The sequence below is a fragment of the Lissotriton helveticus genome (genome assembly GCF_964261635.1).
Source record: "Lissotriton helveticus chromosome 1_1 unlocalized genomic scaffold, aLisHel1.1 SUPER_1_unloc_54, whole genome shotgun sequence".
Classification (NCBI taxonomy): domain Eukaryota; kingdom Metazoa; phylum Chordata; class Amphibia; order Caudata; family Salamandridae; genus Lissotriton; species Lissotriton helveticus.
In genome coordinates this window covers 323,399-341,758 of record NW_027611697.1, presented here as the reverse complement: position 1 = coordinate 341,758, position 18,360 = coordinate 323,399, and the positions used below count along the sequence as shown (strand labels likewise).

Below are 18,360 nucleotides of genomic sequence, written 5' to 3'. Positions count from 1 at the left end.
TATTTACTTTAAATTGGTATTCCTCTCTAGTTCTAAATTACTGAACTAACTAACGGACGCACCGAAGTGCTCTAACCTGCGCCTAAGCCTGGCACAAAATTGCACTATTTCTATCTAACTAGACTACAGAAAGAACATGACTAATCTCTGAAAATCCGTTGGTGAAGTGCCTTGGTTCTAAAATCAACCTGTGCACTTTACACCTGGTCTAGACCTCGCGCCCGTGTCCAGGAACTCAGGACTAGACCGGCAACTTCCACCGTGGTCCTCCCTGTTGGTAGTACAGGGGAGAATGCCCGGTTCTGCGCTATAATGACACGTGACCTTTTGCGAGCGGGTGATCTTTGCACTGCCGGTTCAATGGCAGATACTGCGAGGCAAAGAAGAGCTTTGATTCCTTTTTCCTGCACCCTGACACCTGTCCAGGGGGTGCAGAAGAGGTGAGGCCTGTACTGTGCTGAGAAGGTGAGACCTGTTCAGGGGGTGCAGAGGAGTTGAGGCCTGTCCTGGGCCGGGGGTGCAGTGGAGGTGCAACCTATCCAGGAGGGGTGCAGAGGAGGTGAGGCCTGCCCAAGGGGGTGCAGAAGAGGTGAGGCCTGTACTGTGTTGAGGAGGTGAGACCTGTTCAGGGGGTGCAGAGAAGTTGAGGCCTGTCCTGGGCCGGGGGTGCAGTGGAGGTGCGGCCTATCCAGAGGTCTATGCCAAGGGATTGAAGGGCAGTGTGTCGCTGGCGTCTATAAGTGATGCAGTCATATCAGTGCCCCCTAAGCCTCGAAAAATCCTGTAAGTGTACATCTTATTGCCCTCTGCCACTGCGTAACAGTGATAATAAATTCCTACCTGATGTGATGCGACTCGGCTATCCCTCCTACAAGAGAAAATAGTCTCCCCTGTACAGGTGGGATTTGTCCCACATAAATCCACAGCGGTTTATTTTCCGGACGGTATTCGCAGTGCTGCATCAGGTAAACCCAAACATGAAGTCAGCTGATGCCGATAAGGCGTTTGACTCCCTGGAGTAGCCTTTTATGATCGAGATGTATAGGCGGCTTGTTATGTCAGAGAGTTTGAGATCATGTATGAAGCTGCTGGACACACAGCCTATGGCCTGCGTTTACGTAAATGGGCTCAACTCAGACGCCATTCAGATCGCCTGGGTCACTGAGCTTAGTGTTATAATTTCTGATGTCTGCGTCTCAAAGTGGAGGGTCGCTAATTTTAATCCTGGTTGGTGCGCTAGGGAATAGTGACTTGTATATTTTTACAGTGCTGTGACGTCTGCGCGTGAGAGACAGCAATTTGAATAGGAAAGCCAATAGTTTAAAGAAAGAATTAAACAAAATATAAAATAGGCTACACAAATTATAGGATGGGCTGTACAGAGTATAAGATCAGTCAAGCATAATTTGCAAATAGAGAAAACGTGTAAATTCATACTGTGCTATCAGATGTTACATTTTTAGTAACCACAATCATACTGTAGCTAGTGTTAACCTTTTTTTAAGGTTTCCATGAAAATACGATACGAAAGGGGATGATGGACGGAGCGTTTGAGCAAATCAAACACTCACCCCCAGTCAACTGATCTGGGTTTAATCCATCACCATTCTTTAGCCCACTCAGCCACCCCATTTCAGACATGGCTATATGCAAATCAGTCTGACCCTGTGCCTCATGGGAACAGTCCAGCCCGAACTTCCAAGCCATGTCTTCCATGGACCGGAAACAAGCATCCTGGGACCGGTTTCGGATTCATAATCCTCTTCAGCCAGGCTATCTTGAATCCAGTGGCCAAGTGAGCAAGGGACTCACGTCTGAGCATACCCTGCCACACGTAGGGTGAACAAAATACTGCATTCAAGAAGTATTGATAACACCCTCACAGTAATCTTAAAAAGAATTATATCAGCATACTACGATTCTTTTCCGCCACCAAACAAGCAAACTGACCCAGGAGTTACAAGTTAGCCGTGGCGGCTCCAGGCCATTGCTTACATTGATGGCCCCACCCAGGTCTCTGGACAGCTATCTAAACAGAGGACATGCACTTTTGAGAAGCTGGTAACCCAGTGCTTCTTCGAACAGTTCTTTTATTGTGGTGCTCCATTTTAAGCGACCAACTCTCACCCCAATGGCCTCCTCAACATGGTGCGATGTTTGGGTGACATTCGTTCCGCAAATTCCTGAAGCGTTCATAAAGCACAAGCCCGAAACCCATCAGCCTATATCTTTCAGGATCAACACCTAACGAGAAGAACAAATGCAGAATTCAAATGTTTTGATAGACCAATGTCATAGTCACACTTTGATGCGCTGTAGTCGTTCACCATATTAGCAGGTCTTTTGTAAATAGGCGCTCCTACATGGAGATGGTGGTTATGTGGTCACTATTAATAAGGGGTTATGAACTAACTTGATACTTCGGCTTTTCCTTAACCTTTGTGATGTTCTAAACGTACCCGTAACCTTTATAAGGCAAGTCGGTAAGCTTTATAATGTTGTCTATCAGTTGTCGCTTTATCCCCTCCTTGTAAAATATGCAAACCAAACTTGAAATAAGTACATTTTGTTGTGAGAATAGCTGTTGTTGCCGCTGATTTCTTTTATTGCAGCACAGCAATGCCTCTATTATAAATCGAACATTGATTATTCGAATAGTGTTGATTTCATTCCAGAGTGACTTTTGCACCATTAAGGTGATAAATAATACGTTGACCTCAAATTTGAGTTGGATCAGTTTATCCTGTTTGACCCCTGAATCCTTCGTTGTCGTTTTCTAGTGAGCGGCCTAGGCTCTAAAGAGTCATAGGGCTCTCCCCCTCCCTTTGCTTCGACAGTGTTTGCCTTTAGAGATGCTGATATGAAGTGCAGAGACCTGCAGTTAAGCGGCTCTGAACGAGTGAATGAAATCCATGCTGGTGGTTTGAGCTGGGAACGTGCCTTTCATGTTTATTGCTTCCATCCAGCCTCCTTCTAGGTACATACATTGTCAGATAAGGGGACAGAGGCACAGAAAGAGTAGGATTTGCCTAGTACTAAACAGTCTGATGAACACAGAACTACTTTTTCCAAAGGTTATTACTTGGCCACGTTACATTCTGGTAAATAGTCCATGAGAGTGGGTGCTGTGTACCCCTCCCCCCCCACCAGAGGCAATGTCTATGTGGTAATCAAACTCTCGTGTCATCGGTAGGCTAAGGGTAGGATTTATTCACCACTCATCCAACTGCACCAGGAACGTAATGGCCGGCAACACTGCCGGCAACACTGCTGGCAACACATCAACAACAACATTCCAGGAGCCGCTGGAAGGAATCTTTACTTAAAAGACGCATCACCACAGTCTGGGCCCATTTTTAAAAGCACAGTTTTACTCACAACTTTAGGATGGTTGTAAATACCCCCGATCTTGGACATAAATGGGGGGAGAGGCATACATTTACTTAGTGATTCCTGAAGCTCACTATTTCACAAATTGTAGGTCGGGGTTAAACACGTAGTCTCCTGGTTGCACAGTTTCCTAGTGCAGTAAACCACACGTGGGGTGGTGGAGATCGTGAGGGAGCAGCCGAAGGACTACAATCCCAGAATAATGACCTGTATAGTGGCCCTGTAGAGAAACAACATTTGGTGTCTATTTCCAGCATCTTTAGGTGAAGTGGTAAAATCAGGATTAGATGTTATGTCTCCCCCGGCCCCTCCTAGGATGATTGGTCTGTGTGTAAAGGCGCTTTCGTGTACTGCGTACGTGTGAGGTGCAGAGCCCATTTCAGGTGTCTCCCTGTATCTAAGTAGCCTCTAAAGTTGTGCGCTCTTCCATAACGTTAGTGATACTCTGCATTCTCTCCTCTCACTGCATGTCCCGCCGCTGCTTTTTAGAGTCACTCCTTGTATTGAAATTCTTTGTAAAGCAGATGACCCTTGAAGGGAAGATTATAATCTCTCTGACACCCCTTGGTACGTAATATCCCGTACCTGGCCCCAAAAAAAAAAACTGACTCTGCATTATTTACTATTTGGTAATACTTCCTTAAAATATTGCTAATTTTGCCCATGCTTCAGTCCATATGAAACTAGTCTTTGCCCTTCCACCCTCTTGTCCACACAGTACACTAGATCCTGCCAGGTATTACATGCTCACCTGCATCAGATGTTATTGCATTGTTTGCATTAGATTCTCCTAGTGCCTGGCCTGTGTTATTATATTGTTTGCATCAAATTCTCCTAGTGCCTGGCCTGTGTTATTATATTGTTTGCATCAAATTCTCCTAGTGCCTGGCCTGTGTTATTATATTGTTTGCATCAAATTCTCCTAGTGCCTGGCCTGTGTTATTATATTGTTTGCATCAAATTCTCCTAGTGCCTGGCCTGTGTTATTGCATTAGATTCTCCTAGTGCCTGGCCTGTGTTATTGCATTGTTTGCATCAAATTCTCCTAGTGCCTGGTCTGTGTTATTATATTGTTTGCATCAGATTCTCCTAGTGCCTGGCCTGTGTTATTGCATTGTTTGCATCAGATTCTCCCAATGCCTGGCCTGTGTTATTGCAGTGTTTGCATCAGATTCTTCTAGTGCCCGGCCTGTGTTATTGCATTGTTTGCATCAGATTCTCCTTGTGCCTGGCCTGTGTTATTGCACTGTTTGCATCAGATTCTCATAGTGCCTGTTCTGTGTTATTGCATTGTTTGCGTCAGATTCTCCCAGTGCCTGGCCTGTGTTATTGCATTGTTTGCATCAGATTCTCCTCGTGCCTGGCCTGTGTTATTGCACTGTTTGCATCAGATTCTCATAGTGCCTGTTCTGTGTTATTGCATTGTTTGCGTCAGATTCTCCCAGTGCCTGGCCTGTGTTATTGCATTGTTTGCATCAGGTTTTCCTCGTGTCTGGCCTGTGTTATTGCAGTGTTTGCATCAGATTCATCTAGTGCCTGGCCTGTGTTATTGCATTGTGTGCATCAGATTCTCCTCGTGCCTAGCCCGTGTTATTGCATTGTTTGCATCAGATTCTCCTAGTGCCTGACCTGTGTCATTGTATTGTTTACATCAGATTCTCCCAACGCCTGGCCTGTGTGATTGCATTGTTTGCATCAGATTTTCCTTGTTCCTGGCCTGTGTTATTGCATTGTTTGCGTCACGTTTTTCTAGTACCTGGTCTGTTATTGCATTATTTGCGCTGCTTTTGGTGTGTTAATATTCTAATAGTTGCAGCTTTTGTAACACAGATGGTACCTTTTATCCCAATCAAGTTCATCTGACTGCAAGGACACTGCACTCTCCCTGCAGTAGCAATCTATTTCCTAGTTATGTAGCAACAGACAGCACAACATGTCTGCCAGAGATGTCGTAGGGTCAGAAACAGTACATAGGTAAGTAGGTATGATGCAAAACAAACTGTTGAGTAAGGATTTAAACGAAGAAGCTGCTGTGATATACGCCAAAACATCCATGTCGAAACAACAGCAGTAGGACAATGGTTCATGGAATGATAATGGTAGATTTATTTACACTTCTGTGCAGTGCGTGTCACTTCATGTTCTTTTCTCCCACTCTCATGAGATGGTTTTACAAAGGCATTTCTGAGCTCCCTGAGTGTGGAGCTTCCACGAATCCCAGAGACGGGCCGTTCCAAAGACGGTAACAGAGAAGGTTGAAAGATCTGAGTCTTGATCCTGGCAGATGGACGGGTGATCCCTGAGGGGGTGTAGTTGGTCTGTGTGTTGCCACAGCTGTCCAGGGGGTGTAAGAAAATGTCAGCAATTTGTGGAGGCCCTTCTTTTGGGTGAGAACCACCCAGCTTCATGCAATACGGACTAGAGGATTTGTGTCTGCGCAGTATGAGTTACATTCTGATAGCAAAATAGAGAACCTTGTCCGAAGGGGATTGATGTTACCAAGAATTAACATCTTCAGTTACGACAGATAGAGAAAGTCCATGTACCTCGAGGTTCTTGAAAAGCTTTCAGCGCTCTGCTGGTGCAGGCAGGATGTTTATTCTCTAGTTGGCATTTGCCAGGGCATGTTCAGATTCAGTGGTTGAATTAAACCTTGGAGCAGCACTTGTAGCGTTGACTCTTGGAGTTTTGTAGTATGTGCTGAATGCGGTAGAACTGTCTCAATGCTCTACGGAGCTCAGAAAACCCAAACTCTCCGTCCTCTCAGAGCTCGGGCTCTGTGGCTTGACCAGTAGAACTGCAATAAAAAAGATGACCTGGACCAGTTCTACCTCACCCGACCTTTGAACTACTGATCATTGAGGAAAGAAGCCCTTGTCTGGAAAGAAGATCTACAGAAGGCACAGCTGACAGAAGACTCTGCCTGGGAGGAAGATCTGCACGAGGCACAGCTGACAGAAGTCCACCCTGGAAGGAAGATCTGCACGAGGCACAGCTGACGGAGGTTCCGCCTGGCGGTGACCTCAACGCAGTGAGAGACCCACAAACCACAAGATCCCTCAAGCCCAGCTAGCCACACTGGACGCAATGTACACCAAATGCCTGATTTATATTTCAGAGGATGGTTTATTCCATCAGAAATGTGACGGGTATCCTGCCCGCCCCATTAAAAATACATTGCATCCTGTGGCAATTATAAGGCAGACAGGATATCTGTCACGTTTTGATAATGCCTTGATGTATTTTGCAGAGTTTTACTCCGCTGAATTCCACAAAGTGCTAGGGAATCTCCGCCACACTCTGCAGACTTCCGCTAGTGGCAGAGTTTAAGTTGCGCTTCGCTCACTGACTTTTAGTGCCAGGAGTTTAACCCGCACTGTAAAATCAGCACGAACAGCACTACGCGTCACGCCAGAGGGCGCTGCTGCCTCTGCCGCTCTAATTGATATTCTAATCGAATGGCAGCTTCATCAACAAGAATGGCAGATTTTAACACTCGAGTGGTCGCGAACTGCCGGGACCTCCCGCAATGAGAAACCTCGCCAGGAGGAGGTCCAGCGTGCTATATTTTCTCACAAGCGCTCGCCACCTTACCGTTGGCGAACCGCTTGAGAAAAGAACTCCGTTCTGCATCGAGTTTTTTGGACCAGGAGTGGGCAAAACTTTGCGAGCTCGGCCGGCAGAGCGGAATTCTTCACCCAACCCCTAGTTTTGAGGCAATAATCTGTTGGACAAACTCCTAACTCGGCCCTTTGTCTGCAATAAGTGTTGTAGAAGTGGGATCCATGGCCTTGTGAGTATGAGGCAGTTATCTGACTTCTGATGAAACCCACAGAGTGAGTGCGCAGGCAGAGGGCAGTAGGGGGGCCGAAGGACAGGAAATTAGGTAAACTTGAATATGAGAAATATGGAAAGGTAGAAATGCCGCATCACCTGTGGATAACTAACACCTGCTCCCACTCTTCAAAATGCCCATCCAGTCACAAAATGGCATCCTGGACCCCAAAAGGACAACGTCATGCCAGATGCCATGTAATGTTCGAAAAGGGGGGAAAAAGAGTAATAGGCACACATCTGCTGCGGGGATATCACAGGTAAATCATTGGTTGTGATGGATTCTCTATAAGTAGTAAATGACTGATGTCGTTGAATATTAAATTATATGAATCAACGTTTGTTTGCCTTCTCTGCGCTTATAATGTAAAGGATGGGGCTTACATTGAACCCCTCGCTCTGTTTTACACAAAAGCCCCGGAAGGAGCTGCATCTTACAGAACTTTATCTACTTTAGGAAGAACTAAAGACTTGCTTTTGTAAGTTGTCTTTCAGGGCCAGAAACGGGTGCTGTAAGCTACACTAGTTTCAGGGAGATGGACAGATGTTATGGCGATAGGAAACCCCCCTCAACTCACAATAATGTTTCAATCTTCCAGGTTAGAAGAAACCAGAAATGCTTGATCCAAGGGAGCTGTTGAAAGTGTCAAAGGTGACTTATGAACAGCAAGGTAAAGACAGGAGTTGGTATTTGAGATGATCTTAAGTAAATCGGAAAGAATGAGAAAAAGTGTGTAAATGGAGTTACTTTTGTTGTATACTTCGTAAAGAGTTACTGGAAATTTTACAGCCCAGCCTGATCCATCTCTTTTTCTAAACTCTATTGTTGTTTAAATGAAATCTTGACCATATGCGTCTATCTTAAGCTATACCTCTAGCACTTGGGTGCTCCGTGAGTGCCCGTACTTTGCTCAGTTACTCTGTAAACATTGGTAAATCATCTCTTTTCCAGACATTAATAAAATGTCACCTGATCAACAGAACATTTAGTTAAATATCTGTGTATGATGAAATATTCCTTGCTAAGTTTCAAAAGCGATACTAAGATTTTGCACTGTGTTTGCGTCACAAAAGAGGCACAAAATGGCGCAAAATCTTTTTTCCTAATTTACTTTCCAGCGCTAAACTTGTTTAGCACTGGAAATAACGTTAAAGTAATGTAAGACTGTGCATAGCATTGTTTGGCATTACTTTGTGCCATGGGGGCCTGCCAAGGGTGGTGCATGGGTGTTCTTGTGCAACCACAAAACTAGGTGCAAGGAAGTAGAAATGCTTTCATTTCTTCTTCCTTTTCTGACTTTGCATGTGTGCTGCACTGTGCAACACGTATGCAAATTGGTAAAAGCTTTCCCTCGTGTCGAGGCATAGTAATTTGTACAGGAAGGGTGTCCTTCCTGTACAAAACCCATGCTGGACTCACAGACACACACACGCTAGCGCTCTGGTGCTAAGGTGTATGCTTGACGCAGGCCCTCTGTAATCAGTGCCGGCGCAAAGGAAAGGAGAGAGCCGTATCTCTGAAAATATGGTGCGCACCTGTTCCCTTACTGTCGCGCCACGCAGCGTAGCCTCGCGGGGGGGCTGCGCTGCATTGTGTGGAGTGTCTTTTACAACCAGTTAAACATTGTGAATTCTCATTCCATTATGTTTCCATTTAATAATTTTAAATATCTTTACATCCAACAGAAAACAAGCCTCGAATGTGTGAAATGACCATCAATAATGAAGCGAATGCGGTAAATCTTCAATAATAGCAGAAATAATGAGCTCCAGTATTCAGGAAAACATCAGCGCAGTCGGCGACAGGGGAACCTGAACACACACTGACAGATCCCGGATGAAGCATCAAGGGCAGTTCAGTGATTGTAAGAGGCTGAGCTGTTCACCTTCCCGCCACAAGACCAGGAAATGACCTTCGGAAAATTAAGGCAACAACAATAACAAACCGCCTCCTGTATAAACAAGTGTCCAACACCAGCTTTGATCATCGGATCGGTATGATGTGATTACCACAGTGCTCTGTTTTCTAAGATGATGACAAGCCATCATTCCGTGCTCTAGGTGAATTGTAAACTCTTTCCTGACAAACCACAGTAACCAGAGAAGAGCACAACAGAGCGGAGCCGGACAACTGATGGGTAAAGGAAAGAGGAGTTCTTGTATCTACAATACAACAGACTGTCCCGATTTGCACCGGCAGAAGGAAGATACATCTTTACCCGCAAGCGTGCATTGCCATAATCCAATCTAAAGGCACAATTGCCTACAAAGACACCTTCTACGTATTCGGAGTGTGGCAAATATTTGGTGGCTATCGCATTTTATTGTTAAAACAGAAATCAAACGTGGAAAATACTGCACACATATAAAGTGTGTGAGAAAAAGCCAAGTGTTTTATCAGCCATGTCGGCCCATCAGGAAATGCAGTCATGGGATATAGAAAAATATATACCCGACCCACAGACACTATCCAAGAAAGAAGAATCACACACATGCAGCAAGAGCTTTAGTTTGTCATCACTACTCCAGCTTCATCAGCAAACGTACACAGGAGAAAAAACATTCAAGTGCAATGAATGTGTAAAGAGCTTTAGTCACTTATCACACCTCCAACGACATCAGCGAATACACACAGGGGTAAAACCATTCAAGTGCAGTGAATGTGCAAAATGCTTTAATCACTTATCACACCTTCAAAGACATCAGCGAACACACACGGGGGGAAAACCGTTCAAGTGCAGTGAATGTGCAAAGTGCTTTAGTCTGTTATTACACCTTCAAACACATCAACGAACACACACGGGGGAAAAACCGTTCAAGTGCAGTGAATGTGCAAAGTGCTTTAGTCAGTTATCACAACTTCAAAGTCATCAGCGAACACACACGAGGGAAAAACCATTCAAATGCAATGAATGTGGGAAGAGCTTTAGTCAGATGTCAGACCGAAAACGTCATCAGCAAACACACACAGGGGAAAAACCTTATCATTGTAGTGAATGTGACAGTAGTTTTCGCAACTCTTCAGCATTAAGGGTTCATCAGCGAACACACACAGGAGAAAAACCGTTCAAGTGCAGTGAATGTGCAAAGTGCTTTAGTCAGTTATCAAACCTCCAAACACATCAGCGAATACACACAGGGGAAAAACCATTCAAGTGCAGTGAATGTGGGAAGACCTTTAGTCAGATATCAACCCGAAAACATCATAATCGAACACACACGGGGGAAAAACCATTCAAGTGCAGTGAATGTGGGAAGAGCTTTAGTCATTTATCACACCTCCAAAGTCATCAGCGAACACACACAGGGGAAAAACCTTATCATTGTAGTGAATGTGACAGTAGTTTTTGCGACTCTTCAGCATTAAGGAAACATCAGCGAACTCACACAGGGGAAAAACCATTCAAGTGCAGTGAATGTGCAAAGTGCTTTAGTCACTTATCACACCTTCAAGATCATCAGCGAATACACACAGGGGAAAAGCCATTCAAATGCAATGAATGTGGGAAGACCTTTAGTCGGAAATCAGACCGAAAACGTCATAATCGAACACACACGGGGGAAAAACCTTTCAAGTGCAGTGAATGTGGGAAGAGCTTTAGTCATTTATCACACCTCCAAAGTCATCAGCGAACACACACGGGGGAAAAACCTTATCATTGTAGTGAATGTGACAGTAGTTTTTGCGACTCTTCAGCATTAAGGAAACATCAGCGAACACACACAGTAGAAAAACCATTCAAGTGCAGTAAATGTGCAAAGTGCTTTAGTCAGTTATCACACCTTCAAAGACATCAGCGAACACACAGTTGGGCAGAAGGATAATCCTTTATTGAGAATTTGGTTGTGTGTATCAGTAAGGTTTGTAGTAGACTGTTTGATCACCAGGTTATTAGTTAGGGTTTCGCCATGTACAGTTCCTTCTTTCTTGAATGTGCAAAGTGCTTTAATCACTTATCACACCTTCAAACACATCAGCAAATACACACAGGGGAAAAACCATTCAAGTGCAGTAAGTGTGCAAAGTGCTTTAGTCCGTTATCACAACTTCAAAGACATCAGCGAATACACACAGGGAAAAAAACATTCAAGTGCAGTAAATGTGCAAAGTGCTTTAGTCAGTTATCACACCTTCAAAGACATCAGCGAATACACACGGGGGAAAAACCATTCAAGTGCAGTAAGTGTGCAAAGTGCTTTAGTCCGTTATCACACCTTCAAAGACATCAGCGAACACACAGTTGGGCAGAAGGATAATCCTTTATTGAGAATTTGGTTGTGTGTATCAGTAAGGTTTGTAGTAGACAGATTGATCACCAGGTTATTAGTTAGGGTTTCGCCATGTACAGTTCCTTCTTTCTTAAATGTGCAAAGTGCTTTAATCACTTATCACACCTTCAAACACATCAGCGAACACACACGGGGGAAAAACCATTCAAGTGCAGTGAATGTGCAAAGTGCTTTAGTCACTTATCAGACCTACAAAGACATCAACGAACACACACAGGGGAAAAACCATTCAAGTGCAATGAATGTGTGAAGAGCTTTTGTCGACGATTAGAGCTACAAAGTCATCAGTGAACACACAGGGGGAAAACATAGAAGGGCACTGAAAGTGAGAAGGGCTTTTGTCAATTTTCGATCCAACATAGCCCTCGGTGAATACACTCCTTCATTTAACTCACATGGAAATAATCCTAGAGATGCAGAGATTCCGGAAAGAACTTAAGAACATCAAAAATAATATTGACCCATCTGAGGACATAGACAAGAGCTCAACAGTGCAGTTATTGTGAGAGCAATGAATTACGGAAAAAGATACAATTCAAATTATGTAGGACATTGAAATACCAGATGATAAAAGACCCTGATAGCAGTAAAGAAGAAAATCAGATAACAGTATTTGCAGAATTATAAAAGTGTTTGTTTCCAGTGATTGTTCACTTCCGTACACATAGCAAAGTGACGTGATGCTCCAGGATACACAGTGGAAGACAAGCACAATGTGGATTAAAAGAAAAGAAACATTGTTGATTTTTAATTGGTGAAGAAGAGATACAAAGAAAAACATTCAATCGCCCCTGACCACACTACCTGTAAAAGCAACACTGAACAATACTGGGACTAACAGCGGTATTTTCAGCTAACTTGTCGGATTAGTGATAAAACCTATAAACCCAACACACCCAGAGTGGACATGTTGTCAGGGCTCTGGAGATGGAAGCTTCATTGGTAAAATGCATGTATTACTATTAACAAATGCCGCTGCAGTATATGTAATGAAATAAAGTGAAGCACAGGTGTTATTTTAAGGTATAAAAGAGCACATACCTTGTTTTTAAGTAACGTTTGCTGCATCTTTTACAGACTGTTATCGGTTGATGGATCAGCTCGTGCCTCACGCCTGATTACTAAGTGGGACCCGTGGCTCCTCTCCGACTTGGCTCTCCCTGTTCATTTTGTGACTTGCCAAACTCTACTTTGTACCAGATTTGAGCCACTGTAAGCAGTCGACTCTGTTTGAAGAATGTGGTGAAATAGCAAAAACCCACATCAAAAGCATATATGTGCCAGGACAATCCGTTGCACTCCCAGCAACTCGTCTTCCACACTTGATTGTCCCTTGTCCTCAAATGTTCTGAAGGATTTGTCGTATGAATGCCAGAAGTGGCAGTGACATTCATGAAGCTAACGCTAACAGGAGTGTGTGTGAGATAGAGAGGGGGAGAGATAAAGAGAGCGAGAGAGACAAATAAAGGGGGAGAAAACGAACGATTGGAAGGAGGGGGAACGGTACGTTATTTGTACTCATCTAAAAATAGAAGAAGCAGCTGAATACATGCCAATGTGTGACATCACCAGAGAAATGGGCTGAACACCTATGAGTTTAATGTTTATTTTTAATACCTATAGACCCATGTCCTGCCAATGAACAGGGCACAAGTAAGGAAAATAGTGAAGGAGCCCATTATGATATGCAAATCACAGTGAAGTCACATGTAGTGACATCACAACAAGTGATATCAGGCCCTTGTAATAATTTTCACGTGAAAGGTTGACGGCCTGTTTTAAAAACAATAAGCAGGAAACATAAAATAATGTAAAACTAAGTTTTTGGTTTCAGTTTTTTACATCATGTGTTTTGCCCACTATTAGTTTGTAACTAAACTCGGAAATGACTGAAAGTGTAAATAAAATGTGCTTTTAATTTGCGCTTGTTTCCTGACGTTATTCTTTATCCAGCCCCTAAACCCCAAAGTGTTTCACATTTACAATGTATTAAGCAATAGAAGGGCTAATTTTGTCAAGTTCTCTGTTCCTCTCTTGCGCCACTCACACAAACAAACACTCAGAGGCCTGTGTCTGCAGTGCTGGGGCACAAAGTAACAATTGCCAGTTGCAGGCTAAGGAGCTAGGTGGAACTCAGTCCCGTTTCTAGGTGATAGTGGGGGGACCCCTTCAAACTGTGGCTACCCTCCGACTTGTGCCGTGCTGATAAAGCAATAGTGAAATTGAATAATTTATGATGAATTGAAATAAGAGAAAGAGAAGAAGAGAGCGAGGTGCAGGATGTATCAAAGAAAATGAAAAAAAGAGACCCAAGACTTTACCCTGTTCTGTGTACTAGCACTTTACGTAAACAAGTTGTGCTGTGCGTTGTGAGCAGGCTGTCACTCCCTTTGTATGTAAATGAGCTTCTGTGACCAGACACCCCAGGCTCCCATCTCTTTTAGCGTGGATGATAATGTGAGCACTGTAAGGTAATCACAAACAAGGACTATATTGAGAAACAATTGGCTTCCAGGTCACACAGCTGTTGTTATGTAGTTCTTTATTAATTTCTTTTCATTTACTTTAATTTGCAGCAATCCTCCAGGTTACTATTTCTCAGTATTACACTTCAGGTCGCTCATTTGTCGGCATGGGTTTTGTCCACACACTGGTCTAGGACGGGCCTTCTCAAGGTAGAAGGCGCTGTAATAGGAATAAAAAATCAGACATATATAAAATTGTTTGTAAACAAATGTGTGCCTTTCAGTTATCAGGCACCACCAGACTCCCATCTACACATGTAATTGAGCACCAGACTAAAGTGACTCCTCTCTATATAAATATGTGCCATCAGTAATCGGGCTGATGGTTCCGCTGATGCGCACAGCAAATACAGTTTCTGGCATTGTGCGCATTGGTCTAAATGTTAAATTCTGAAGTTTCGCGCAGTTCCGCTGATGCGCTCAGTTTATAAGATTTGTGGATATTGCACACTGTAAGCAGATCACTGAAGTTCACCCTTAAGTAGAAACTAGGTCAAAACATAGTAGATACATCATGCAAAATGTCACTGCCCCTCCCTTCTTGTTGACATCTTCAGCAGTTCCTTCTCTCTCGTGGCTGAAGTGAAAGAAGGTTTTCACACATTATGCTCATGTCTGTGGCACTTCCTTAAGCGCAGAGAGGAAAGCCTCATGGTTAATGCATTGTTTGGGCTCTGAGGGACAAGAATTCATCTGAACACCTTCCTGAACTCTCTGATAGTCACTCTGGCACTCTTAATGAATACTAGATCTGCATCAAAAAGTTGGACTTGCACTACCTCCCCAAGGTGAGTACTGTCCTTGAATGATATCACTTCGGGAGAAGGATGCAAAGGCAGGATGAGTCGGTCGAACAGTACAGGACTACCTGGTGCAAATTGGCTTCCACGTGCAACTCCCCAAAGTGAGTACTGTCCTTCAAGCGTTCCCGTTTCGGTGGGCAATCCATTGTGGTTAAAGCAGCAATTGCTTGGAATTCCCTTCCTTTGATTCTCCGCTTCAATCCGAACTATGTGCTTTTTAAAAAAAGCACTTAAGACCCATCTGTTCAAACTGGCGTATTAATGTTCCTCCTCCCCTCCTCTAACTTCTGCCTCTAGCATTGATACCTTCGCCAGGATTCTCTAGTAGTAATTGAGCGCGCTATAAAATCCCATATAACATAACACATCACTTCGGGAGAAGGATGCAAAGGCAGGATGAGTCGGTCGAACAGTATATGACTACCTTGCGCAAATTGTCTTCCACGTGCAATTTTGGTGCAGCTTAAGATGATCGCTTAAGAGATGAGTTCATGTTGGGATGCGCCCTCGACAAAACGAGAGACACCCTGTGGCAAAAAGACACACTATCGCTTCAAGAAGTGCTGACCATAGCCAAAAGTCACGAGCATTTAAGAGCGTGTGTTGATATTTTACCCAAAGACAGTACAGGTGATAAAAAGGAGAACATTGATGTCAAGGTGCTGGTGGATAGATTTGTTGAACCCAAATCGAGCACCACTTCAAAGCCCTTTAACACAAAGAATTTTCAGGTGAAGTACTTCAGGTGTGTCAACCAAGCCATATGGCCAACTTTAACCCATTGTGTGCGTCGGACGGCCCCCTAACGTCACAGTGGGCATGTGCGGAGGACGACTAGGGGCTGTCCGAACTGCACCCACTCATTAATATGCCCGCACAGCGGTGAAATTCGCGCCACAGTCAATGGGTTAAAGACTGCCCAGGCTGGAAGGCCATGTGCAAAACTTGTGAGAGAAAAGGTCACGTCTCAAAAAGCTGCAGAACGGGCCACGGGCATAAAAAAGTCAGGGAAGTTTATCTTTATGAAGAAGATTTGGAAGGAATCAATGTTCTCCCTGTCACAGGGAATGCTAGTGATGGCCCTCAGGAGCTAGTTTTGATCAATGATGCTCCAGTGAGTATGCTCTTCGACTTTGGGGCCAAGATACTGCTAGTCCCCAAAACATTTTATGAGCGTAATCTGCTGGGCAAAGTCACCCTGTTGAAGCCAGACATTAGACCAAAAGGTTAAGGTGGGGTGACTATTTTTTTTGTAGAGTTTTATATAGCGCGAACTAGACCCGAACCGAATCAGGTATCAGAGCGTTTTACATATTTTTCCAGTTACGTTACATTTTTACGTTTTTACGTTTTTTTTCTCCAGTTACTTTCATTTTAGGCACGGGGAGATTAAGTGATTTGCCCAGAATCACAGGAGGTTTTGGCGTCGTTACCGAGACTCGAACCCAGTTCCTCCAGGTCCGAGGTCGAGCGCCCTAGCCGTTAGGCCAACTCCTCTCCCCGACTATTGAGTTGCTGGGTTATTTCTGGGGCACAATTGACTTCAAAGGGAGAGTCATCCCTGGTAAAATCTATGTCTTGATGAAGCGGGACTCGCTCATAAGTTGGTCCCATCAACGTGATCTTCATATCTGCCTTGATCACAATGAGAATCCCTCTGTCTGCCTAAAGGAATTACCACCAGTTAGAGTTGTTAGTAATGCTAATTGAGATTGGATCAAGGAATTCCCTGAGGGCTTCTTTGCTGGTGAGCTGGGTGTGTCTCAAAAACGATGTGCATTGGATGAAGGTCAAATCTAACGCTGTTCCAAAAACAGCTAAGGTTAGGAATGCACGTCTGTTAGTAAGGTGGAGCATGAAAGTTGAATTAGACAATCTCTTATCCAAGTGCATCATTCAAGAAGTTGAAGCAACGGAGTGGGTCTCTCCTGTTGTTATGGCCCGCAAAGCCAATGGGGAGGCCAGGCTCTGTGTCAGCTCGAGGAAGCTCATCAAGGCAAGGCATTTTTCATCCTTGGACTTGACCTCCTCCTATCACCAGGCCAGGCTTCACTCCTCTTCAGAACATTCAGAACATTCACTCCTCTCCCCAGGACCTTATCTCTTTTGTAACACCCTTTGCTACCTTTGCTACCTTTAAATTTCTAAGAATGCCTTTTGGACTGATTTCTGCAGCCTCAGTTTTTCAGAGGGCGATGGAGGGCATTCTTGGAAACCTTCAGGGTGTCAAGGTGTACCCAGATGATGTGTTCATCTTTGGTGTGGATCTTGAGGAGCATGATGGGAGGCTGAGGTCAGTATTGAAGAAGTTACGTGATGCTGACCTCACCCTTATTGCTGACAAGTGCAAATTTGATGTCAAAGAATTAGAGTACCTAGGGCATTTTGTGTCCGCTGCAGGCATCAAACCCAAAGACTCAATGGTAAGCACCCTTTGTAATTTGCGCACCCCTTTAAACAAAGAAGAGTTTGTAAAGTTTCTGGGCATGGCTGAATTTTATCACAAATTTGTTCTAAACTTTGCAGAGAAACCTCTTGTTTGAGGTCTCTCCTCCAGAAGGGAAGCACATTTGTTTGGTCCAAGGGCTGTGAGGAAGAGTTTGAGTGCATTAAGAAACATCTGAATGAAGCACCTTGTCTAGGAGGTTTTGACCCCACAAAGGTATCTTATCTCATGACTGATACCAGCACCAAGGAGTTAGGAGCAGTTCTTTTACAGAAGGTTGAAATGGAGGATAAAACAATTCTTTTTGTCTCTAGGCCCTTGAGGGAGGCTGAATGCTACTATTCTGTTGTGAAAAAAGAAGCGCTGGGAGTTTTATGGATGGTGCCAAGCTGAGAAAGGTTTTGTGGGAGGGAAAGATTCAGAATGTTTACTGACTACAAACCTCTTAGGGAGGTCTTCTCCAAGAAAGGCATTGAATTTGTCTCCCACTGAAGTTGGTTGTTGCTCTATAAGAATTTGACTTTGACATCTCATACTTACCTGGTTCCAATAATATCCTGTCAGACTGTCTCTCAAGGCTCGGGGTGAGGAGTGTGAAACAACAGATGATGTTGAGTAGTTTGGAGGTCAAGAACTGGAGGAAGGAATTAATGTGTGTGTGAGATGAGTGAAGGGTTGATTTCTGAGAGTGAGTGGAGGGAACATCACATGATCGATTTAGACTCGCAGAAAGTCCTAACCATGGTCACAGGTGGCTTTTGGCATGTTAGCGAAGATCTGGCGGTGGTGGATGGTCTCTTCATGCGTGGTCGGACTCGTAAGTTGGTAGCACTCCTTGCACTTAGACATAAACTAGTAAAGAGTGCTCACGCCTCACACATGGCCATTGCCAAGACAAAGGAAAGGATCAGGGAAGCATATTGGTGGGCTGCCAAGGATGTACATGTAGAGAGATTGGTGCGTGAATGTGCTGAATGTGCGTATTGAAGTCCAGGACGCAACCCATGGTTTTTAGGGAACAGGCTACTGGTCCTGTTAGTTTTAAAATCCCCATTTGCGTAATGCTTGCTGT

At 44.1% G+C, this 18,360-nt stretch overlaps 1 protein-coding gene across 1 annotated transcript in view; it reads left to right on the top strand.

Annotated features, from left to right (window-relative positions):
* The window catches only part of LOC144806219 (uncharacterized), a 42,140-nt gene extending 30,961 nt beyond the window's left edge, over positions 1-11,179 (top strand). The window contains exon 2 of the mRNA XM_078672624.1: positions 8,911-11,179. Within this exon, the coding sequence (XP_078528750.1) occupies positions 9,628-11,049 (1,422 nt within the window). The 5' untranslated portion in view covers positions 8,911-9,627 and the 3' untranslated portion in view covers positions 11,050-11,179. The remainder of the gene's footprint in view (positions 1-8,910) is intronic.
* Positions 11,180-18,360: the final 7,181 nt, after the last annotated feature.